The sequence below is a fragment of the Trichechus manatus genome, unplaced genomic scaffold (assembly GCF_000243295.1).
Source record: "Trichechus manatus latirostris isolate Lorelei unplaced genomic scaffold, TriManLat1.0 scaffold00029, whole genome shotgun sequence".
Taxonomy (NCBI): domain Eukaryota; kingdom Metazoa; phylum Chordata; class Mammalia; order Sirenia; family Trichechidae; genus Trichechus; species Trichechus manatus.
In genome coordinates, this window is record NW_004443965.1 from 5,356,986 (window position 1) to 5,383,734 (window position 26,749).

The window sequence follows — 26,749 nt, forward strand, 5'->3', positions numbered from 1 at the left end:
ACTGGGCTCTCACTACGTGATTTTTTTTCCTTTCTGAGCAGTACATTTTACTATTCAATAACTTGCTTCCTGAGCCTTTTCACTGAATATGACTTTCTTAACAAAAGCTTTAACTTTTGTTTTGAGATTCCAATAGCCATGCAGATATTCAGCACCTTAACTTGTCAAATGGCTGTGATACTTAGTTAAATGTATTTTCAATTTTGCTGAAGCCATTGCAGAGCTCTTTCCCACAGACAAGCACAATGGAATAGGATGACTTGGATTACCAACCAGGCCACGTAAAATAATTGACAAGTAGCATTCACTGTAGAGACAGACTGGTTTTTCTTATGTCCCTTGTACTAGTGCAGTGCAGCGCCACAGAAGATGGTAGTTCGTCATCACTAACCTTTTCAAAATTGTCTGTGGGCCTAGGTATAGAATCCTCCTTTTCCATTATTTACTTCCTTGAAAATCACCACATTGTTCTTATTTCTCATTTTTTGTAAATCACTTGTGTTCCACTTCACAATTCTGTTTTATGTATTTCTTTAGATTGAGAATGTTAAAAGGCAATAGTGAGAATTTTTTGACTCAACTTTTTATTCATTCAGCAAATGTTGAGTGCCTACTATGTATGAAGAGCAAGGATACAATATGAATACAACCTAATCCTGTCTTCAAGGAACTTAAGACATAGCAAGTAAACTAACTTCAGTGTAGTGTGATAAATGCTGAGATACTGTTTTTAAGTAGGGGTTTGATAGAGTTAAGTAGGGGTCTTATTAAGTCAGAAGTTGGCAAACTTTTTTTGTAAAAAACCAGATAGTGTATATTTTAGACTTTGCAGGCCATAGAATCTCTGTCACAACTACTCATCTCTGTTGTCATTGGCCTTGGTGGTAATAGAAACAACCCTGGAGATCGCATGATAGAATTTTACAAGACCGACAGTCTCTTCATTGCAAATACCTTTTTTCTATGACGTAAACGGCAGCTATACATGTGAACCTCGTCAGATGGAATACACAAGAATCAAATCAGCTACATTGTGGAAAGAGACGATGGAAAAGCTCAATATCATCAGTCGGAACAAGGCCAGGGGCTGACTGGGAACAAGACCATCAATTGTTCGTATACAAGTTTGAGCTGAAGGTGAAGAAAGTTAGAACAAGTCCAGGAGGGCCAAAAGACAATCTTGAGTATATCCCACCTGAATTTAGAGACCATCTCGAGAATAGATTTGACACACTGAACACTGATGACTGAAGAACAGACGAGTTGTGGAATGACGTAAAGAACATCATATATGAACAAAGCAAAAGGCCATTTTAAAGACAGGAAAGAAAGAAAGACCAAAATGGATGTCAAATGAGACTCTGACACTTGCTCTTGAGCATCAAGTAGCTAAAGTGAATGAAAGAAATGATGAAGTAAAAGAGCTGAACAGAAGATTTCAAAGAACAGCTTGAAAAGACATAGTGAAGTCTTAAAATGACATGTGCAAAGACCTGGAGTTAGAAAAGCAAAAGGGAAGAACACACTTGGCATTTCTAAAGCTGAAAGAGCTGAAGAAAAAATTTAAGCCTCAAGTTGCAATTTTGAAAGATTCTGTGGGCAAAATATTGAATGACGGCAAGAAGCATCAAAAGAAGGTAGAAGGAATACACAGAGTCACTGTACAAAAACAAGAACTGATCGGTGTTCAACCATTTCAGGAGATAGTGTATGATCAAGAGCCAATGGTACTGAAAAAAGAAGTCCAAGCTGCACTGAAAACATTGGTGAAAAGCAAGATTCCAGGAATTGACGGAATACTAATTGAGATGTTTTAGCAAACAGATGCAGCGCTGGAGGTACTCACTCGTCTGTGTCAAGAAATTTGGAAGATGACTTCCTGGCCAACCAACTGGAAGAGAGCCGTATTTGTACCCATTCCAAAGAAAGGTCATCCAAAGGAATGCAGAAATTATCAAACAATATCATTAATATCGGAAACCCTGGTGGCGTAGTGGTTAAGAGTCAACAGTTCAAATCCACCAGGTGCGCCATGGAAACCCTATGGGGCAGTTCTATTCTGTATGGTCACTATGAGTCGGAATTGACGGCACTGGGTTTGGTTTGGTTTTCATCATTAATGTCACACACAAAGTTTTGCTGAAGATCATTCAAGCGGCTGCAGCAGTATATTGACAGGGAACTGCCAGAAATTCAAGCTGGATTCAGAAGAGGACGTGGAACAAGGAATATCATTGCTGATGTCAGATGGATCATGATTGATAGCAGAGATGTTTTTCTGTGTGTTATTCAGTGTGCATAGGTATTTGGCTGTGGGATCATGACAAATTATGGATAACATTGCAAGAATGGGAATTCTAGAACACTTTATTGTGCTCACGAGGAACCTGTACACAGACCAAGAGACAGTCGTTTAAACAAAACAAGGGGATATTGAGTGGTTTAAACTCAGGAAAGGTGTGCATCAGGGTTGTATCCTTTTACCATACGAGTCAGTATGCTGAGCAAATAATCCGAGAAGCTGAACTTTTATAAAGAAGAACACAGCATCAGAATTGGGGGAACAATCATTAACAACCTGTGATATGCAGATGACACAACCTTGCTTGCTAAAAGTGAAGAGGACTTGAAGCATTTACTGTTGAAGATCAAAGACTACAGCCTTCAGTATGGATTACACCTCAACGTAAAGAAAACAAAAATCCTCACAACTGGACCAATAAGCAACATCATGATAAACGGAGAAAATATTGAAGTTGTCAATGATTTCATTTTACTTGGATGCACAATCAGTGCCCATGGGAGCAGCAGTCAGGAAATCAAAGGACGTCTTGCATTGGGCATATCTGTTGCAAAAGACCTCTTTAAAGTGTTGAAAAGGAAAATGTCACTTTAAGGACTAAGGTGCACCTGACCCAAGCCGTGGTATTTTCAATCGCCTCATAATGCTTGGGAAAGCTGGGCAGTGAATAAGGAGGGTGGAAGAAGAATTGATGTCTTTGAATTATGGTGTTGTCAAAGAATATTGAATATACTGTGGGCTGCCAGAAGAACGAACAAATCTGCCTTGGAAGAAGTACAGCCAGAATGCTTCTTGGAAGCAGGGATGGCGAAACTCCGTCTCATGTACTTTGGACATGTTGTCAAGAGGGACCAGTCCCCGGAGAAGGACATCATGCTTGGTAAAGTAGAGGGTCAGTGAAAAAGAAGAAGACTCTCAATGAGATGGATTGACACAGTGGCTGCAACAGTGGGCTCAAACATAACTATTGTGAGGATGGTGCAGGACTGGGCAGCATTTCATTCTTTTGGACACAGGGTCGCTATGAGTCGGAACTGACTCGACAGCACCTAAGAACAACAGGAACACTGAAGTTTGAATTCCGTATAATTTTCACAAGTCATAAAATATCATTATTATTAGTTTACCATTTAAAACTGTGAAAATCATTGATAGCTCTCAGGGCAGCAAAAACAGATGGCAGGCCAGATTTGGGTCACTGGCTATAGTTTGCCAATCCCTGTTCTAAATCCTCAATCTGCAAGATGTTTTGGAATGTGCCTTTTTGTGGTAACCTGTCCAGTACAGTTAACTTTCATTACTCAGGGTGTTTAGGCTTGGAATATTGAAAGTCTCATTGTTGATCCAGTGGTTTCTGAGTGTCCCTGATATTCTAGATAATAATCACGATCACAAATAAGAAAGACAACAATAATTAACTGTTGCATTGATGATATGCAGGATATTCCATGCACACAGATCCCAAACTCAGATGCTTACAGGGGCCAAGTGTAAGACTTAAGTATTTAGAAAACAGGGAGTTGTGGGACTTGAGGCAAAGTGGACAACACATGCCCCATCTAAAACACAATAGACACTATTTAGCTCCAGCCAGTAATGGAAATGCAACCGCAGTGCTGCATTAGAGTCACAACCCTCTGATGTTTTTCAAGAAATCCAGACTTACATGTTAGATCTCCTAGTATTTTTTAATGTGGTAAGAAATCTTTTTTTTTTTTTCATTCTTTCTAACATTGCAGATCAAATAAAACTATCTTTCAGTCCTTTAATTCTCATTTAAACAGGCTGACAATTTGCCATGTCTGTCCTAGTAAGTGGAGCCTTGGTGGTACAGTGGTTAAGAGCTGGACTGCTAACCATAATGTTGGCAGTTCAGTCTACCAGCTGCTTCTTGGAAACCCTATGGGACAGTTCTACGCTGTCCTATAGGGTCACTATGAGTTGGAATCGACTCAGTGGCAGTGAGTTTGGTTTTTTAACAGGTCCTGGTAAGTTATTTATACTTTTTATAAGGAACTTTCAGAAGCACACCAGTGGTGATATTATATATTAGTGATTTTGTTTTAAAATTTTAAATCTCAGAGAATGAATATTTTTATCTTAATACTGCAAATTATTGTCAAAGCTACTTTAAATCATGAATCAAATGTGGATTTCTGCATACGGCGTTCACATGTTCAACTGTCATAAGTCCAGGTTTGCGTAAGTCCAGTATTTGCAGCTTTACCTTGAAATCTGTTATTCCAGTCAGTTCTCTTCATGAAGCAGGCAGATCATCCTTTGTATTTCTTTAATTTGTCATAATTCATGTTCCTAAGCATTTTGAAAATCTTTGCTTTAGAGGCATATACATTTACTGCAGCCGATTTTATTGTCACCAGCTTTTTTCTTTCCCTTTTTTTGGGGTGGGAGTGGGATTAGCAGTTTTATTAAGATACAGTTCATATACCATACAGTTCACCCATTTAAAGTAAATAATGCGTTGGTTTTTAGTAGATTCACAGAATTGTGCAGCCGTAACACAATCAATATTAGGACATTGTCATCACCCCCAAAGAACCCTGTACCCTTTAGCTGGTACCCTCCCAATTCCCCATCCTCCCCAGCCCTAGACAACTTTAACTACTAGTCACTTTGCGTCTCTATAGATTTGCCTTTTCTGGATATTTCACATAAATAGAATCATGTAATGTGTAGACTTTTATGTCTGGATTCTTTCACTTAGCATAATGTTTTCAAGGTTCTTCCATGTTGTAGCATGAATCAGTACTCATACCTTTCTACATTTAGGTCTTTGATCCATTTTGAGTTAATTTTTATACATAGTATAAGGTAGGTGGAATCACAAGCTTTTTAATCTCGAAAATCAAACCAAAGATAAAAATATTTGGAAATACTATTTTTTAAAAAAAAGTGGCAGGGTATAGATGAAATATGACTGCCCAATACTAATAATTGTTAAAGATTATTAAAGCTGGGTGTTGAGTACATAGGATTCATTATGCTATTTTCTCTACCTTTTTTTGTCTGAAAATATCCATAATAAAATATGTTTTTAAATCCATTACTTTTTTACCACTATTAATTGCATTGCCCTGTCATCTATATAGGGATGCCTAGACAGCACAAACAGTTTGCGCTTGCCTGTTAACCCAAAGATTGACAGTTTCAACTCATCCAGTGGTGCTGTGGAAGAAAGGCCTGGTGAACTGCTTCTGTAAAAATTACAGTCAAGAAAATGGCATGGAGCAGTTCTGCTTGGCTTGGTAACACATGGGGTCACTGTGAGTTGGAATTGACTCTATGACAACTGGTTTTATTTATTTATTTTTTTAATCATCTATATACTAAGCAAGGAGCCCTGGTGGTACAGTGGTTAAACACTTGGCTCCTAACCAAAAGGTCGGTGGTTTGAACCTACCAGCGGCTCCATGGGAGAAAGATGGGGCAGTCCGCTTCTGTAAAGATTTACAGCCTTGGAAACCCTATGGGGCAGTTCTATCCTGTCCTGTAGGGTTGCTATGGATCTGTATCGACTCAGTAGCGACAGGTATATACTTTAGCATGGCTTGGCATTGGACTGTTACAGTTATTAGACAGCCATAAGTACAAATTTGGTTGTCACTATGCAAATACTCTTTATAATAAGCAAAACTATAAAATCAAGATAAATAAGGCTAAATTAAAAGTCCAAAATCTCTAAATTCTTGATTTACCCAAAACTTTTATTCTGTTAGAGTTTTATGAACAATATATGCAAATATTTTTATATACAAATTTGTGAAAAGTTTACTGATTTCTCCAATGCATTTCTCAAACTTGTGTTGAGGAGCAGCAGTTTGTAGAATGCTGAGGGGGTAAAAGACCTCTTCTGCCTCAAGTAAGTTTGCTTATTTAAAAGTTGAACAAAGTTAAATAATTTGCTTATAGCAAGACTTCTCAGGACCTTTTAATATGAAAACACATACCATAAATCTTTAAGATTTGGCAAGCAATATTATTAAGTTTATTTGACCACTAATGAACCATGGAATAGTTTGGAAAACACTGGACTATGTATGTGCAGTCACATTATGTCATATATAGACAATGAAGTAACTTCAGTTGTTGTTGTTGTTGAGTGCCTTGGAATCGGTTCTGACTCATAGTGACCCGACATAGAACGAAACACTGCCCAGTCCTGTGCTGTCCTCACAGTCGTTGCTATGTTTGAGCCCATTGTTGCAGCCACTGTGTCAGTTCATCTCGTTAAGGGTCTTCCTCTTTTTCGCTGACCCTCTACTTTACCAAGCATGATATCCTTCTCCAGGGACTGGTCCCTCCTGACAGCCTGTCCAGGTACATGAGAGGAAGTTTTACCATCCTTGCTTCTAAGGAGCATTCTTGGCTGTACTTCTTCCAAGGCATATTTGTTTGTTCTTCTGGCAGTCCGTGGTATTTTCAGTATTCTTCACCAACACCATAATTCAGTTACCATTTGATAATTATTACCCTGATGGTTGTCATTTGCTTATATACAGTGAAACCTGTGACAGCTGGAACTTGATGAGACTGCCTCATTTTTCCAGGTCTCACAAGTTTTTTTTCCCCTTTGATGGGGTGCAGTCTTACTACTTTTCTGTCACTGTCTGTTAGTGGACAATAGTTGAGTTTTTCTTCTCTGATGGGATTCTGCCTTACACAGTTCCAGCTTTTGCAGGCTTTAATGTATCTGCTTTTTATGTCTGTCCTTTTCTATTACTCTTATTTTTTATTTTTCTCTTATATATTTATTTGCCTAACTACTAAAAGTGACCAGATTTTGAAATTATTATGTTGTTTCTCTGTAGGTATGATTTTGTAAGACTGATGGAAATATTTTTAGTTAACTATGCAGTTTGAATTCACCAGCCGCTTCTTGGAAATCATATAGGGCAGTTCTACTCTGTCTTACAGGGTCACTATGAGTCGGAATCAACTCGACGGCTGTGGGTTTGGTTTTCGGATGCTTTTGAAATGGAGCCCTGGTGGCACAGTGGTTAAGACCTCAGCTGCTAATCAGAAGGTCGGCAGTTTGAATCCACCAGCTGCTCCTTGGAAACTCTACGGGGCAGTTCTACTCTGTCCTGTAGGGTGGCTGTGAGTCATGATTGATGTGACAGCAATGCGTTTGGGGTTTTTTTTTGGTATGCCTTTCAAATGTAATAAGTTATGCCTTTATATTTGTACTTGTTATGTTAAACTAATAACTTTTGCAGGATTTTTAAAGGAGTACAATGTTTAAAGAATTATGACTATTAGGTACATTTTTATACCTTTCTAATTAGATCCTTCGTTCCAAAAAATTTGGAAAATATAGCTGGAGAAAACTAGCAAACTTTAAAATCATTCAAAATTGTGCCACTAAGAGATAATCATTAACCTATATTTTGGTAAAAATAATACTTATGCATAGGGAAAAAAAAAAAAACCAACCCTCAAATTTTAGGGAGGCTTTCGTTTTATACATTTCAATATTTACTTCCTAGCCAACCCCCACCTCCTACAGGTCATTAGGGCTTTTCTCCTCAGGTAACCACAAATAGTAGTTTCTTAGGTGTCCCTTGTCATTTGTTTCCTGGATATCCTTTGTTGTTTATGTTTACGGCAACATAAAATTTATATCCTATTTTACGCTTTTATTTTTTTTCAGTTGAACATATTTCACGATGAATATATGAAGATAACATAATATTCTACTGCATGTACTGTTAATATTTTGTTATATTTCCTTGTATCTACCTAAATAATACAAGATCATGAAGGACAGGATGAGCCTTGCTAGCATACCTCAAAGTTCCAAACTGGCACTTTTTCATATTTAGGATGTAATTTTATTGGTGATTTAAATCCAGGCTTAAAATCCAGCCAGGTACTGTGACAAAATTTTTTTTTTGATTTATGAACTTACATTAAGTCCTGTTACAGTATGAAAATTAAGTCATGTATTGTAATACACTTAAAATCTTCATTGCAAATAATTACCATGTTTTTCTACAAATAACACACCCACACATATCATGGGTATAGCATGCCTAGGAAAATTTAATGCATGAGGGGGTTGTGCAGTTGGCACGCATTATTTGCATAAAAACATGGTAGACAAGATCCATATTCTGAAACTTTTTTTTTAAGTTCCATCCCAGACCATGGGTCTGGAAGTAAGAAATCAAGCCAAATGGAGTAAGCTGTTTTTAATATATATGGACTGTGAAAATTTATTCTGTTCTTTAGGTAATGTGTATATAGGAATGTTAATATTTTCTTGGACTACACTTTTCATTTTTAGTGAAACTTTGATTAATCAGGATTAAGGGAGGTTGAGGTATTATGGTTTATTGAATGTTTGTTTATCTGAGGAATAATCAGTACAACTTTGTATTGGCCTATTCCTTCTTGTTGAAAACCTTTCTGGTCTATCTTAATGCCTTTTCTTGCTTTAGTAAATAGGTATTTGTATGTCTGTTTCTTCTACTAGTCTGTGAGGAAACCATGTCTAAATGATCTATCCCAGTTCCTAGCACAAGGAAGATCTGGCATAAAATTAAGTACACAGTAAATACTTGTTAAACAGTTTTATTGTTGAAAATAATCTAATATTTCTTTGTTTTGGATTTGTCATGCAGTGTTCTGATTTTTTTTTCCTCCCAATAAGTTGAGCTTTTACTGTTACATTGTTTAAAAGTACATGTTTGGAAAAGATATATAAATAAAAACAAAACAGAAATATCAGTACACAATAATTTTGATTGTTGTCTTCACATTGTAAATATAGTTGTTATATAGTGGAACTGGTTTCTAATTAAAAATTTAAGAATTTCATGCTTTATAGTTGCGCTTGTTTTAGGCAGGTATAGGACTTAAGGGAATGAGAATCATCCCTATTTCTATGGCTAAAGTATTTTTCTTCCTTTCCCTCATCTAATATATCTACTTTGGTATTTGAAGTATGCTTAATATTTACATAGGTTATTTCTTATGGTCTGTTCTCTAGAGAGAAGTTAATTCTCCAAAACATTTTTGGTTTATTTATAGATTGGTCAAAGAAAAAGTGATGTATGAAAAAGAAGCAAAACAACAAGAAGAAAAGATTGAAAAAATGAGGGCTGAAGATGGTGAAAATTATGCCATTAAAAAGCAGGTAAAATTATATCTTAAATAATAATTGCTAACATTTACAGAGTACCGTATTAACTAAAGTAGTCTTTACAAGAGCCCTCTGTGGTGGTACTATTATTTACTATTAAAATCTCCATGTAAAGATGAGGAGACTGCAAAACAGGTTAAATAACTTGCCCAAGGCCACACAACTGTTAAGTAGCATAACTGGGATTTGAACACAGGTATTCTGGCTCCAGAGTCTGGTAATTATTGAGCATACTGCCTCCTCGATTTTCAGTATTAAATATAAAAGTGACCTAATCTTATATTAAATATATTATATATTTAAATCCACAAATACTTTCCCCAAACTGATGTGAAGACCACCAAAATAAAATATATGTTATACTTTCTAATGTCTGTTTCTGATTGCCCTCATGACAAATTTCAGTTTCCTTAGCATGGCATAGAAGGTTCTTCCTCATTTTGGCACCTGCTTGCTCTCTAACCTCATCTCTTGCTAGTCCCTACCCAGGCCTCTTAGGTTCTTGCCTTTTAGTCCCCTAAATATGCCATTTCTCTCTACCTGTGAGATTTTGCAGACATCTGTGATACTCTTCTACTCCAATTAATTCCTATTCATCCTTCAAGCCTCCCCCAGACCCTACCCCAACACTGAGTTAGGTGCTCCTTTGTGCTCCCATGACACCCTGCTTATTCCCATTCATCGAATATTTACTGTCATCTAATACTCTTGCTTCATAATTCCTTGAGAAAATAGAGGCCGTTCAGAAGAATTTTCTAATATTCTTGCCACAAAATCTACCAACTCCCCTGCAGCTATACCCATACTACCTTCCCTCCTGTTAGAATGGATTATGTGCCCTAACCCTTGTTAACAAACATCAGTGATCTGGCATCTTTGACAGAATAGCCTCCTTGTTTTCACCATTCTTCCTCAGTTCCTTTGCTGAAACTGACTTCTTTTTAAACTTTAAGGCTTTATAATTTCTCTCTAGGTAATCTCATACTGTCCTATAAGTTTTAATAACATCTTTATGCCCATTCATTTACTCATTCAACAGGTATTTGTTGAACACCTGCTACGTACCAGACACTGCTCTGAGCACTCTTTTATGCATAGCATTAAAAAAAAAAAAAAAGAATACAGCAAGAGTTCCTGCTTCCCGGACACTCATTCTAATGACAGTGACTCCCAAATTTATATCTCTGGGCCTGACCTCTCCAGATCCGTACATTCAGCTATTAACGGACTTGACATCTCTTCTTGGGTGTCCAAAATAAAACTCTTGGTCTTCTTTCCATCCAGCCCACCCCAAAACAACAAAAAGCTGTTCGCTCTCTCATTTTCTCCATCTCAGTAAATCCAGACCACACTAGATAAAAGGAAAATACGATACAGATTGTATCTCAGAACTTATATTTTAAATCTGCTTTATGATCTCACAGTGATTTTTCACATATAAATTATGTTACAAATGGTAATAATGCACATTTAACCCATACTTAGCAAAAGTTATCGCTTAAAATGGATCATTTTGTAGGTAACTGCTTTCTGCAGTGCAAAATGAATGTGATAGAGAACCTTCTTATTTTCTTGAGCTTCTAGGAGATCCTGCCTTCTTCTGTGATGGATATAGCACTTAGTATGTAAACGATGTTTGTATGTCAGTTAGTCATAAATTGGGGGAGGATTTGTAAACAGGTGTGTAGATATGGTTTGTCTCCTGATACATTGACCTTTATGAACTCAGTACTCTTCATAGGATTTACATATGAAATAGAACTTTTTGATGATTAAATGCTTTTATTTATGTATACTTCCATAAATACCTTAATCACTTTTGTAACTCTCTCCCTTTAGTGTCATCTATTGTTTCCCATACATAATGGGAAATATTTTTTAAAATACCCTGGTATTGTAGAGGTTAAGAGCTACGGCTGCTAAAACCAAAAGGTAGGCAGTTCGAATCCACCAGGTGCTCCTTGGAAACTATGGAGCAGTTCTGTTCTGTCCTCTAGGGTTGCTGTGAGTTGGAATCGACTCAATGGCAACAGGTTTTTTTTTTTTTTTTCTTTTTAATGGAAAATGTTATGACATAGTGTATAACTTTATTTCATCCAGGTCCTTCTTGGACCCCATTAGGCTTATTTTCCCAATCATGTAGCTAGTGACTTCATTTAGTTTTTTCTTTGCCCTGTTCTTTTTATCACCAATAATGTATTTTAAAATAGCCCTATAGCTAGGAGTTGGAAGTTATATATAGTGGGGAATAAATGTATTCCTTTCTAAATAAAATTGTACAAATAATGTCAAAGATGATCACAGAACCTATTTTATTTCATTTAATTTTACATAATGATCATCTTTCAGTAAACCTCTGCTTATATATAAGGTTGCCATGAGTCAGAGCTGACTTCACAGCAACTAACAACAACAGCATTGGTAAGGATTAACTCTTGATTGAATCCTGTGTGCTAATTATTTTTTAAAAATATTAGCCACAGTGGCTAATTACATCCATGAATAACTACCTTCTTTGCCATGAGACCAGAAGAACTGGGTGGTACCTGGCTGCCATTACTGAACGCTTTGATCAAAAATTCTATAGAAGAATCCTAATCAAAGGGTGGAGGAGGGAGATGTGGAACAAAATTTCAAATCCTCATGGAATCTAGACTTTCTGGAGCCATAGAGGTTAGATGAACCCCTGAAACTATTGCCCTGAGATAATCTTTAATCCTTAAACCAAAAATAGCCCCTGATGTCTTCCTTAAACCAGAACAATAGTTTAATTAGTAAAGAATGTCTGCCTTGAGCATTGTGCTCTTTTAAAGAACTCTATGGGATCAAACTGACAACAGCAAATTGAAAGGTTAGAGAAGAAACTTAGGGGGCAGTGAGTTCATGTTAACTGTGGAGAAATAATTCAGAAAAGGAGGGTGAAAATGGTTCCACAACTTGAAGAATGTAATCAGTGTCACTGAATTGTACATGTAGAAATTGTTGAATTGGTGTATGTTTTGCTTGTACATTGTCAACAACAAAAATAATAAAATAAATTACTAAAAATAAAAAAAATTAGCCACATAATGGTTCTATCACTGGCTACATATGCAGATGTAAAAGGAGAAAATTTTGTTCAAAAGTCCTTTCCACATTCAGCTATGTTAAAGTTCTCTCTTTTGTCCCAGTGGTCATGGTTTAAGACATGATTTTTTAGATTCATAGTCAGCTTAGTACTTATATTAAAAAATGCCATCCCATGTCTAATTACACAACAGTAGGTTTTTCTGTTTGCTGCTGTTGCAACCTGCAGTGTCTATATAGTTATCATTGCAGTTTTGTTTCAGTGTCCCTTGAGAACTTATCTAGCCCAACCTACATGCTTTTCTCAGTAACCTTTTCTAGTTTAACTATGCTGTCACAGTTCATGTTTTTTATGTATACAGTGGGAGTTGCATTACCAGAACAATGCTCTATTCGTGATTACCTAAGATAATTTGCTATGCCTCCCAGAAAAAAAATCAAGGAAACCAAGTGCTACATTTTGTGGGTCCTCTACACATCTCCCAGAATTTCCTCCTCTTCTGCCACCCTCAGCTGCTTCTCGCTACCTTGGCTCTTCTCTCACCTTGTTCCATTGTGCCCTGGATTTTCTGGCTCTTCTGAACTGACCCTATTTTATAACGCACACTTATCATGCTGTCAGTCCCTACCAGACGTCTTACCTGAAGTTGGTTGCTGAAAATGAGGGAGGAGTCCCTGTCTTGGATTGGGCAGAAGTCTCAAGAGACTAAAAGACCAGTCAGTCAAGGAGTTACTCCGTTGCCGTTTACTTTTTTGTCTATACAGTGTAACACAACATTCAAATATTGCCCAAATCGATTTTAGCTCTCAGTTTATGTTTCTCTTCTTTTGCCACCTCAGTTAGGGACTGACACCGGGTTTTACCGTAAGTGGTGAAGGTATGCTGGTTTGTTTTTTTTTTTAATCCTAAAGTGGAATGATTGGCAGTAGTGACCATCAGACATAACTCTTATCTTGTGACCTTTCTTGTCTCTTGTTTTCCAGCAGTAATGTTAAAAGGCAAACTGATACAGTTTTTAGACAAAGATTTCTCACAAAAAATTTGCTATTACATATAATTGCAATGTTACAATGATGCCAAGCTTTTTTTTTAAGCAAATGCACATGAATTTTTTGTCACTTACTTGAAAATATGAATTAACATTTACAATTTGATTTTCTTTTCTAAAAGTGAAGGGAAGATTTTTTTTTAATTTAATATATGGAAAATATTAGGAGACTTCAGTCTACAAAGAGGAATTTGACCAAGAGTCTCTCTCTTTTTGCAAGAAATACCTAAATTTTTTTATTAATCAGTAAGAAAAATGTTATTTAAAATAACTTTCAGTGGTACAAGAAAATATTATTGTCTCTTGGTACATATACTCAGGTTTATAGTGTTCTATTGGGATACTTGTTTTTTTTTTTCTTATAAATTTACAGGAAGTTGCAAAAAATGTTCAGGGAAGTCTTGTACACCCTTCACACTACCTCCTCTATGTTAGCATTTTATATTTTACTATAGTACAATATCCAAACCATGAAACTGACATTAGTACAGTCTACAGAGCTTATTCAGATTCCATTAGACATGTACTCATTTGTATGTATGGCACGATGGTTAAGCGTTTGGCTGCTAACCAAAAGGTCAACAGTTCAAACCCACCAGCAGCTCCGTCGGAGAAAAGACCTGATGATCTAATCCCCTAAAGATTGCAGCCTAGGAAGCCCTATGGGGCAGTTCTACTGTATCATATAGGGTTGCTATGAGTCAAAATCGACTCAAGGGCACACAACAACAGCATAGTTCTTTGCAGCTCTGCCATGTGTGCAACTTCTGTAACTTCCACCACAATCAAGGTGCAGACCTGTTTTACCATAAGCCTCTCTCATACTACCTCTTTATAGCCACTTCTGTCCCCTCCACCCCCTAGACCTTAACCCTGTTTATAATTAACTATTTCAAGAGTATTGTATAAATAAAATCATACAGTATGTAACCTTTTGAGATTGGCTTTTTATACTTAGCGCTATTCCCCTGAGGTTCATTGAAGTCATTGAGTGTATCAATAGATTGTTCCTTTTTATTGCTGAGTAGTTTAAGTATTCCATGGTGTAGATGTACCACATTTTAACCATTGAAGGACATTTGGATTGTTTCTAGTTTTTAAATATTATGAAAAAAACTGCTGTGAACATTTCTCTATAGGTTTTTGTGTGAACATGTTTTCATTTCTCTGGGATAAATCCCCAAGAATGCAACTGCTGGGTTGTATAAATGCATTTTTAGTTCTAGAAGAACTGCCAAACTCTTTGACAGAGTAGCTGTACCATTTTAAATTCCCACCAGTGATGTACGATGTTTCCATTTCTCCACATCCTCATCAGCATTTGGTGTTATCATCATTTTTAATTTTAGCCATTCTGGTAGATGTGATATCTTATTGTGCATTTAATTGTGTTGCCCTTGAAAGCTTTGTAAGAGCAGTTCTGCTCTGCCCACATGGAGTTGCCATAAGTTGGAATTGACTCACTGGCAACTAACAACAACAACAACAATGGCTGATATTGTCGAACATCTTTTCATGTGCTTATTTGCCAGATATCTGCATATCCTCTTTGGTGAAATGTCTTTTCACTTACCCTCGAGTCTTTTGCTCACTTTCTAATTTAGTGGTTTGTTTTTTTACTTTTGAGTTTTGAGAGTTCTTTATATATTTTAGCTAAATGATCTTTGCCAAATATGTGGTTTACAAATATTTTCTCCCAGTCTGTAATTTGTCTTTCTGTTTTCTTAACAGGCTCTTTAGTAGAGGAGAAGTTTTTAATTTTGAGAAGGCCTAATTTATCGGTGCTTCCTTTTATGCATCTTGCTTTTGGTGTCAAGTCTAAGACGTCTTTGTCTAGTCCTACGTCCCGAAGGTTTTCTATGTTTTTCAAAATTTGATGCTTTTATATTTTACATTTAAGTCTGATCCATTTTGCCTCAAATCAAATGGATCACTTGACACTTGTAGCACATTAACATTTCACCATCATGTAAAGGAAGGACTTGACCATTGTTCCAGTAAGCTCTGAGTTACTCTAGAGCTCAGTCTGGCAAACTAATGCAGTTGCTGTTGGTTCCAGAGGCAACCAATAGCCAATATTAGAGTGTTTATAGATTATTTTGGCTATAGGTATACTTAGCCCAGGTGAATAATCTGAATCATTAAAGCTAGAAACCTTATCCCAATTGAGCAATAGCAGAAGAGCTTGACAATGCCCAGATTATTTGACAGACCTCTTCTTTCTGAAGGAAATAAAGATTTGTCAGATCTTTCCAATTTATATATATTTGACTACAAAAGAAATGGATCCAGTTTTAAGTTCAGCAGTTTATTCTTTGCTGTAACCTAAGTCTTGTTAAGCCTCCCACAACTTCCATTTTACCTAAATAACTACCAAAAGAAATCATAACTTGTCTTAAAAACAATTAAACATCAGTAGGACTGCATCCTGTTGTGTTCCTGTAAGGTTCTTTGTAACTCTCAATCTGTGCCAAGATCCCTGACTCAACCCCGGTCTTATCATAGTCAACATTAGAATAAACTGACAGTTAATTCATATATTTGGAAGAGAAGCACTGTTCATTTGAGTAACTACCTCTCAATGGAAACACCTTGAAATGTAATCCTCACTTAGTTAATTTGAAGTATTTTGGGGGTATCTTTACTGTATAATCACACTTTGTTGTTAGATGCTGTCGAGTCGGTTTCGACTTGTAGAGACCCTATAGGACAGAGTAGAACTGCCCCGTGGGGTTTCCAGGGGGTGGCTAGTGGATTTGAATTGCTGACCTTTTGGTTAGTAGCCGAGTTCTTAACCACTGAGGCCACCAGGGATCCTATCACACCTTGTATATACGTCTTTTAAAATTATTCCTGACAGTTGTAATTCATTGTTACAAGGCAAAGTATAGGGCTTTGATGGAGATGTGATTTATGGATTCCAAATTATGGTCATGATAGTGTGCTTTTGGCTTCCTGCGGCTTGGTCTTCTTGAAGCAATGTCAAATGTTTATTTCATGTTTCTGCTCCTAGACTGGACTGGAGGAGAAGGACCTTCTCTTTTTCATTTTTGTATTCTTGTACCTGGTGCCCTGCAGACGTACAATTAGCTTATTGACTGAACTGGGGCTGGTGTGTGGGAGAGACTGAGCTTTGGCCCTGCTTAAGTCAAGGCTCTGTTTTGATAGACTAATTGAGGATTCTTGCTCTGTAAGAATGGATAGAAGTTATTTTGAAAAGCATTGTGTAAAGTTCATTGCAGTGACAACACTAAGTCTTTCCCCAAAAATCTTTATGAAATACACATTTTGGCTTATTGTGTGTTTGACCTAATTCTTTATATTTATTTCATCTTGTTTAATTTCCATAAGCTATTCTAAAAGTAATTCCATAGAGTAGGAAATATGAATTGCTTACCCAATTTGAAATGTGCCTGTCACTGGTTTTTCCCATGTCTTCAGATTAACCAGATGCACGTAAATAATTTAGCGGCAGTGGTTAAATACTTAGGCATAGTATGATTAGCTGTGAAGTGTTTGAAATTTTCAGCCCGTGCCCTATTAGTAAAATTAGTTATAAGTTCAACACTAGATTTTCACCTGAGGAAATAGAGAAAATCGATGTGGATAGAGAGCACCCTTGTGTATTATATGTATATTTTTGTCTGCAGTGTGAGCTGTGACGAAACTGTTGCAGAAGGGGAGAAGGTAATGGGACTTGTAAAAAGTTTCTGTTATAGTACAGTATGATTACCCTTAGATTACGTATGCCTGTCCTTTTCATTTGGTTTTTTACACTTTTCTTTTTTTATTATTGTAATATACACACAACACGTGTAATATTTTATCAGTTTCTACATGTACACTTCAGTGACATTGATTACATTCTTCAAGCAGTGCAACCGTTTTCACTTTTTCCAAATAATTCCCTTTTCATTTAATTTTATATTAACTAGATAATAAAGCTTAATCTTCATATAAGTTCAGACCAAACATTATTTTTTAGAAATAAATATCTAAATGATCTCTATGTTTTTTCTAAGAAATCGCTAAAGGAAATAAAGCTTCCTACTACCTTACGTAAAAGACCCATTTGAGGTCCAGTATCTGACACTAACTTATTTAGCCTCTTACTAGACTTCCCAGTAATTGATTTGATTTTTTTTTTCTTGTTTTATGGTTTGATATGTTATAGTCAAGCTTTGAATGATAGCTTTTAAGCCCAGAAATATCCTCCAAAATAAATATTCTTGTTTTTAATTCTGTAGTGTCTGTCTTTAGGAAGAATAAGCAAGAAGTTCAGATTCAGAGGGGTGCCAGGTCGATAATTTGGCTCAAACTACATGGGGAGAATAATCTCTTTCCTAAAATGAAGCACAAGGATAAGTAATAACTTTTTATGCATGATAAGCATCAAAAATATGAACCTGCTGGTCTTTGCTTTTCATTTTTCTTTACCTCTGTCTTCAGTGAGAACCTCCTGCAGTGTGCACATGATGTGATCAATAACTCAATAACTTTTTTCATGCAGTAATTATCTCCATGTGATATTATCTGAACACTGTTTTTCTTTATTACTCAAAAGATGCAGGAGATACTTATATAACCAGCTGATCCCATTTTGGATAAAGGGGCTTTGTGACAGCAGGGGAAATAGTTTATTTTAAATAGCCTTTTAAAGTAAATGCTCTATGAAAAGCTTTTCCAGTTAATTCTCACTTAGCATAAGAAGGTGATTTCCAAAAAGGTTTAGTACTTAAACTTGTACTTTTTAGGTTGTATCATATGATAGCCTTTCTAACTTCAGTACACACAATTTAAATTAAAATAATGAACCATTTGACATCAGTATTTTAACCATAGTTTTTTTCTGATTCCTCTAAATCATTTTTAGATATCTACAAATGTGTGAACTAAATACAGTTAAGTTCTGCCATCTCCATGTGTCTCACAAACGATTCTCAATTCCCATTATAGGCAGAGATCTTGCAAGAGTCCCGGATGATGATCCCAGATTGCCAGCGCAGGTTGGAAGCTGCATATACGGATCTTCTGCAGTTATTAGTAAGTAAAGACTTCTTTGTCTTATATTTTAATTTGTTTTTCCATCTAATACAAGGAAGGCCAAATTTTAAAATATTTAATACTGAGAAGAACAGGTTGATGACATTTTTTATTCACTTGCCCTGTGTACCAGTGTATTTTAAAATAATTAATGGAGTTTAAATTGTGTTTTGAGTTATGCCTCCAGTAAAAATACTACTTGCTAGAATGTTTATCCTATTCACTTAAACTTAGTTACGTAAATACCTTTTTTGACACATTAAGAGTGAGTAGACTATTTGAAATTTTAAAAGATCCAAATGTTTCCAGTGAATTTGGGCCCTGCTAAAAAAGGATCTGGAATTCTTTCAAATTCAAACCTAAATCAATTGGGGGAAAGGAGGCTGTAATAAAGACAGTCCCCTCATATTAATTTGGAGCTAGATAAAGTACTGTTATCATATTTGCTGGTGTGAATGGCTGGTGATACAGTAGCAGAATCATTTTATTAAGTTACTCGAAGAATAAGTAAAAGTTCTATTATTTCTTTCTTAATAGAAATAAAAGTTTAGCATCATACATACAAGGCAATTGGCAGTTGCTATTTGCTGATACTCTGATGAGTTCTAACATTTACTTATCTTGTGTTTCTATTTCTTGAGCTAATCTGAATTACTAGCTACATAGCTGTCTTTCTGTTTCATAGGTGTTTCCCTATGTAACAAAAATGATGTCAGGCTTTTTCAGTATGATCATGTGTATTCTTTGAAAGAGAATCAAATTTGTTTTCCCATCAACATTAGAATTAAATCTATAGAAAGAAAGAGAAATTCTCAACATTTTACAGTGACTTTGACATAGAACTCCATATATTTCTATAGAAACCTTTTAAAGGCAGGATAACTCTTCTTGACAGCCAAAAAAGAAGCTGTGGTTTTGAAATGAACTATAGCTAAAGCAGGAAAGAAGTATTATGTTAAAATACTACCTAAGAAAGGAAGCACCATTTTTATTTCCTGACAATTTAATTGCTTTTTTGCTCTCATGCATCAAGTAGCTAAGAAATTGCTTGAAAGAAAATAACTATCTTTGTACATAAGGTGATATATTTGTATGTAAGGTTGTTTTCAACAATATCTCTACCCTCAAAATGCTTATGTTTTACTGATGGAGAACAAAGACGTGTAGGTATAATGTAGAGGTTTAAGAAATTCTTAACCTATACTCTGAATTAAACAAATTCTTCGTCCTTTTGCTTTAAATTTTCATATTGTCTGCACACACCCACACACACTTTATTCCTCTGCTCTGTAACATTTGTATATCTCCGTCTTTTATTGACGTGACATAAACTGCTGGCTGTAGCCTTGTTTAAAAAGCAAACAAAATTTTCTAAACACAATACTTTAGATGATATTATTTCAGTTGTCTGTTACCATTACAATATATTAGTAAAAGTTTCTTCTATATCAGTATCATGGAAAAACTCAATCTTTAAGAAATGAGAAATGAAAGTGTCCTTGTAAGTAGGGTATGTAATACTTTAACGGGCAGACAATTCACCTTTCTAATTCAAAGATTGTACTTCAGTCTAGTGTGACACTAGTAGCCTTCTTTGTATTCGGGAGTAATGGAAGGATTATTTTAGCCTGAATGTTATTATATATGTAACATGTTAATAATCATTTTTTACTTTTAGTCTATTATTAATAACAGTCCCTTTTGTATGATGATATGTTGATACAGTGAGAGTGAAAATAATTAAAAATGTTTTTGATGTTTTTATTTACTTAGTACTGATACTGTTAGTTGACCATGCTATCCAGTCATTATATGAGAATATACTGTGTTTAAGAAAAAAACTAACATGGATGAACGTGGAGGACGTTATAGTGAGTGAAATAAGTCAGTCCAAAAGGACAAATATATTTGTATGAGACCTCTATTGTAAAAAACTCATGAAGAAGTTCACACACAAAAAGTAACAATCTTTGTTGGTTACGAGGGATGGGAGGGGTGGAGGGGAAATACTAAACAGACAATAGATAAGTGGTAACTTTGGTGAAGGGTAAGACAGTACACAATACTGGGGAAGCAAGCACAACTTGTATAAGAAAATGTCATGGAAGCTCCATAGACACATCCAAACTCCCTGAGGGTCTGAATTGCTGGGCAGAGGGCTGTGGGAACCGTGGTTTCGGGGAACATCTATCTCAATTGGCATAACACAGGTTGTAAAGACACTGTTCTACATTCTACCTTGGTGAGTAGCGTCTGGGGTCTTAAAAGCCTGTGAGCTGCCATCTAAGATACTCCACTGGTCTCACACCTTTGGGTCAAGGGAGAATGAAGAGAACAGGATACAAGGAAAAGATTCGTCCAAAGGACTATTGGACCACAGCTATCAAGGCCTCCACCAAACTGAGTCCAGTACAGCTAGATGGTGCCTGGCTACCACCACTGACTGCTCTGACCGGGATCACAACAGAGGGTTCTGGACAGAGCTGGAGTAGGATGTAGAACAAAATCCTAATACACAAAAAAAAGACCAGATTTACTGGCCTGACAGAGACTGGAGAAACCCAGAGAGTATGGCCCCTAGACACCCTTTTAGCTCAGTGGTGAAGTCACTTCCGACGTTCACCATTCAGCCGGGGATTGGACAGCCCCATAAAACAAAATAGGACTAATGAGGCACAGCAGTCCAGGGACAAGGACTAGAAGGCAGGAGGGGACACGAAAGCTGGTGATAGGGAACCCAAGGTTGAGTAAGGATAGGGTTGACATGTAGTGGGGTTCTTAACCATTGTCATAGGGTAGTATGTGTACTAACTGTCTAATGAGAAACTATTTTATTCTGTAAACCATCTAAAGTGAGAATAGCAGCACAACTGGAAGAACGTAATCGGAGTCACTGAATTGTACATGTAGAAATTTTTGAAATCGTGTATCTTTGGCTATGTATATTTTCACCAAAAAAAGAAAGGGTCCTCCAAGGCCAAGAAGGGAGCTTGTTGACATGTCGTGGGGTTGTTAACCAATGTCATAAAACAATATGTGGATGGACTGTTTAATGAGAAAATATTTGTTGTGTAAACCTTCACCTAAAGTACAATAAAAAAAAAAGAAAAGAAAAAAACTAACATGGATGAACCTGGAGGACATTATACTGAGTGAAATAAGTCAATCATAAAAGGACAAATATGAGACAACTATTACAAAAAGTCAAGAAAAGGTTTACACACGGACAGAAATTCCTTGGTGGTTACCAGGGAAGGAAGGGGGAGGGAGGGAAAATTGCTAGCTAGATAGTAGACACGTTAACTTGGTGAAGGGAAAGACAATACACAATATGGGGGAAGTCGGCACAACATGACCTAGGCAAAGGCAGACACTGAGAGGCACATAAAAGACAACAACAGTAAACATCACATAAAATTCTGGAACAACAGTGATAGCAAACAATAATTTACGAGTGGATACGTAGGTAGCTATGTAAGCTGAACAGATGTTGAATGGCTTATGGGAATACACCCACGTGCCTATAGTTTGGCTGTGGATATTTCTACATACATATTAGTATGTGTTGCAGATAATATCCATGTATATAATAGAGCATACAGGGGCACAGTCATGAAAACCTATTAGCCATAACCAAACACCTTGCGGGACAAAGTTACTGGGCTTGAGGGCTAGGGACCATAGTCTCAGGGGATATCTACGTCAGTTGGCATAACATAGTCTATAAAGACAATGTTCTGTATCCTACTTTAATAAATAGCACCGAGAGTCTTCAAAGCTTTCGAGCAGCCATCTAAGATGCACCTATTGGTCTGTCCACGTCCAGAGCAAAGACGAGTGAGAAAAACCAAAGACTAAAGGAAACAGTTGGTCCAAAGGACTAATGAATCACATGAACTACAGCCTCCTCTAGCCTGAGACCATGAAAAATAATAATGAAAGACCAGACTTACTGATCTGATAGAGACTGGTGGAACCCCCCAAGGCTGTGATTCTTAGACACTCTTCAAACTTGGAACTGAACCTACTCCCAGAGACCACCTCTCAGCCAAACAATAGACAGGCCTATAAAGTGAACAGTAACACCAGTGAGGAACGTACTCCTCAGAACATTCAGCTATACGATACCAAAAGAGTAGCAGCATTTGCTTAAAAACAAACTTCAGAAGGCAGGAAAGCCGGATGAATGGAAACGGGATGAATGGAAACGAGAAACCCAGGATGGAAGTTGGGAGAGTGCTGACACATTGAAGAAATTGCAACTAATGTTACAAAAAAATCAGTGTGTAAATTGTTGATGGGAAACTATTTTGCTCTGTATACTTTCACCTACACCACAACAAAATGTTCAAAAAAAAAGAAACAAAAACAAACGTGATATTTCTTCCCTTTCTTGTGAAGAAGAAACAAAACTGTGGGAAACCTGTGGAATTATATTAAAATGAGGTTTAGGATGTTTTTTCTTTTAAATTTTTGAACTGTTTACATTGTGATATGTAATATTTGGGTAAAAAACAAATTACTGAAATTTGAGAGAGATACACTTACTTTTTATTACATTTCATTTCAGGAAAGTGAAAAAGAGTTGGAAGAAGCTGAAGAATATAAAGAAGCACGTTCAGTACTGGATTCAGTGAAGTTAGAAGCCTGAAATTTTTCTGTTTGGGGTTTTTTTGCATTAAATCCTGGGATCCATTCCACAGTTCATTATTTTTGACCACTGCTGTATGTTCAAGTAGAATGAGAATGTGATTCTTTTTATGCAGTTGCATATATTTTCTTTGCCTAATTTAGGGTGTCAAATAAATGCGTTCGTCTAATAAATTGTTTATTTCATACTTTACAGAATATTTTTAGTTAACCTTTTATCATTAAATCATATAGACATTTTTGACAGAGAATTAAAATCTGTTAAGTTCTATTTGAAGTCTAGATATTTTGCTTTATAAGCATCATTTGTGTAAAAACAGCGTGAGGATGGTGTCTGACCTCCTCTAACTTCAGAAGAGGGAAGGAGAATCAAAATCAACAGCCCAACACTGATTCCTATGAAGCGGAAGTCAGACATGCCTCCTCTCTCCGCCATCTTTACCAGCCATCCCTCCACGGCACTCAGCTTCTCTGTTTGCTTCAGTAGTTCATTGCAATGGTCTCACAGAACTGACAGACAATTCTCACAATTTTGGGGTTTATGAGGGAAGTAATGGTTACAGTTCAGGTTCCGGAATGCTCCAGATACAGTTCTTCCATCAGGACAGCCTCTTCTCAGCTGTGCTCGCAAGCACACCTCTCCCTGGCCCTCAGCCTCACCCAAAGGCACTCAGCTTTCTGTAACCATGGGCGGGGAAGTCCACTGTGCTGTCTTCTGCTGGTCTCTCCTGCCATCATTTCTCGCCGTCTCTAGTGTTACAGCTCTCTGTCTTCTTGGTCCAGGAACTTCAGAGCACAGGGACCCAGGGTCCAAAGGACACACTCTCCACTTTCCATTCCTGGATGTTCTTCCTTGGTGGTGGTGGGATCCTCTCTTTCCTGTCTCTGGGATGGCTCATTTCAAGCCCAGCAGGATGCAAAATTGACTAATCCCCTTGGTGGGCAACAATTACCCTATTTGCACGGTCCCACCCAGTCACTTGGGTGGGAGTTAACAAGATCTTGGCTAGAACGGCCACATTAAGTAATTCATTGCACCACAAGCATCATTTGAGTTTAAAATAGGATACTATTTCTTTAAGATAAAAATGCAAATTTTAAACAGTTTATTCTGAATGGGGTACAACTTCCTGATAAGAAGAGAAGATACATCTCTGTGAATAAGGCCTCACAGATTTATCCCTTCACAATGAAAGTAACATTTCCGTTAATATAAACTAATTGGAAATGTTTAAATCTTTTTTCCAGAAAAACAGATTTGTATGAAAACAACAGATATTCAAATGTCATTCTTATGAACAATAAAGAATTGTATTTTAGAGGAGTAATGACTATAGCCAGTGATGTGCTGAGAAATGTTTAACCAGCTCTTTAAAATGGAGGGGAACCTCTGATTTGTAGCTTTTGCTGATTTCTATGGTATAAATACTCCCACCCTGGCCAGTTTCGAGCTACCAATGTGATACCACTGAACACAGAGTTGGAAAGCTATAAGCCAGCTCCAGCTTACCACTGTCTGTAGCCAAGACTTGATTATCTTGATTGACTGGAAAATTTTGAGTATTGTTTGTCACAAAGTATCTTCCCAGTACAGTTGTAAACTTATCACTTAATCATTTTGGGTTTATTTTCAGAAATGTGTGACAACTCATTTAGTTTTCTTCTGTTGCTAGAAAATGTGTATCAGCCTTTTATCACCAGCCTAACATGAGCAGTGATCTAATAGACCAAAATAGTATTAGAAGCATTTAAATTTTAAAACATGCAAGTGAAAAAAAAGAATACTTAAATTTTTGCTGCTATAAACTACTTACAGTAATACTATATGGTTGGTCTGGATCCCTGGTGGCGCAGTGATGAAGTGCTCGCTAGTGGAAAGGTCGGCAGTTCAAACCTACCAGCTGCTCTGTAGGAGAAAGATGTGTCAGTGTGCTTCCATAAAGATTACAGCCTTGGAAACCCTATGAGGCAGTTCTACTGTGTCACTGTGAGTCGGAATCGACACAACGGCAATTGGGAGTTTGTTTGTTTTTATGGTTGGTCTAATTTTGGAAGTTATAAATGATCACTAGAAGCCATAACATGTATTTATTGCATCTGTCAAAAAAAAATTAGAAAAAGGAAAAATAATACTGTTCTTTTCTAACGTTATTTCTAAAGACTATTCTGGTATTACAAAGCACAGAATGTATTTATAAATCCTTCATACATGCAGAAAATTACTTTATCAGAATAACATACATTCAATTCATTTTTAAATTGGAATGTCATCTCAAAATATACTACATGCCATTTTAAAAATATTTGAGGCAGTGAGAAGAAGAGTTGGGGAAATAAAAACTAAGTATAACTACAGTATAAAATTTGATACTAAGGTGTTGAGATTTAGAGATTTGAGTACCAGGAGAATTGAAATTCTTCCAATTATTTTGAGGTTGGTATCAAGCACCAGAACAGCTCAGCTTTTTCTTTTTTGTATATTTAATTTTCCAAATAGGATTTCATTTAAAGAAAGTATTTTACTATTAAAAAAAAAACACTATCTCATTTCAACCTCTGCCTAATACATAAATAAGTATTATATCTGTGGTCATGGCAGGTGGTTTCCTGATCAATTAAACTTGAAGACAACAGAACATCAAAAAATAAATATTGATCCCTCCATAGAAAAGTACTACTGAAGTGGGAGTTTTACAGCCAAGATCCAATTCTTGGATGCTGAAAAATTATTTTCTTCTTAAAAAGCCTGTGAAAGAAGAAATCAACAACAAGGTAAATAAAAAAGAAATATATCTTTAGAGAATTCCTATCCCAACTGTAGATTTTATACTGGATCTCTAGATATCGATGAGAGGTAGCAAGAAGCTTAACATTCCGTGAAGACTTTATTTCTGGGAATTTTTGACATATTCCACTTTCATTTTTCTAGCCATCAAGAAGCACATTAACAGCTGTTGTAATCAAATTCCGCATTAACTTATTTTTACACTTTTATTTAAAACCTTACGTCTGTGCAACAATAGGTAAAAATTCCCAAAAGTAATAATCTTTTTCTCCTTGTACCAAAACCTGACCCCTAAACAACATATGTAGCAGTTGCTCGGTAAACATTTGTAGAGTGAGTGAAGAGCAACAGCATCTCTAACCTCTCGTAGGGGAGAAAGAATGCGACGAAAGATTCCACTATACAGTGAGACCTGTGAGAGCCAGAACTCAACAGGCCTGCCTTGTTTCTGTGAGCCTTAAAAGTTTTCCACTTTTGACAAGATGCAGTCTTACCACTTTTCTGTCATCGTTTTAATGGAGTTTTCCTTCTTTGACAGGCTTCTGCCTTATACAGGTTCTGGCTTACGCAGGTTTTACTCTATTACAAACACTTAATACAGTGCTTTTCAGATTGTTTTGACCACAAACCACAATAAAAAACACATTTTCTGTTGTGACACAGTACATATATACGGGGTATATTTATAC

The 26,749-nt window shown here is 36.5% G+C and overlaps 1 protein-coding gene across 2 annotated transcripts in view; it reads left to right on the forward strand.

The window, feature by feature from the left end:
- Window positions 1-26,378, forward strand: part of TBCA (tubulin folding cofactor A) — a 91,340-nt gene extending 64,962 nt beyond the window's left edge. Inside the window, exons 2-4 of one of the 2 annotated variants that reach the window (XM_004374475.3) lie at window positions 9,356-9,461; window positions 18,539-18,625; window positions 23,196-26,378. In XM_004374475.3, the coding sequence (XP_004374532.1) occupies window positions 9,356-9,461; window positions 18,539-18,625; window positions 23,196-23,276 (274 nt within the window). In that variant the 3' untranslated portion in view covers window positions 23,277-26,378. Of the gene's footprint in view, window positions 1-9,355; window positions 9,462-18,538; window positions 20,596-23,195 lie in introns of those variants that run through there. The other variant, XM_023729487.1, reaches the window with a different exon arrangement.
- The last annotated feature ends 371 nt before the right edge of the window (window positions 26,379-26,749 follow it).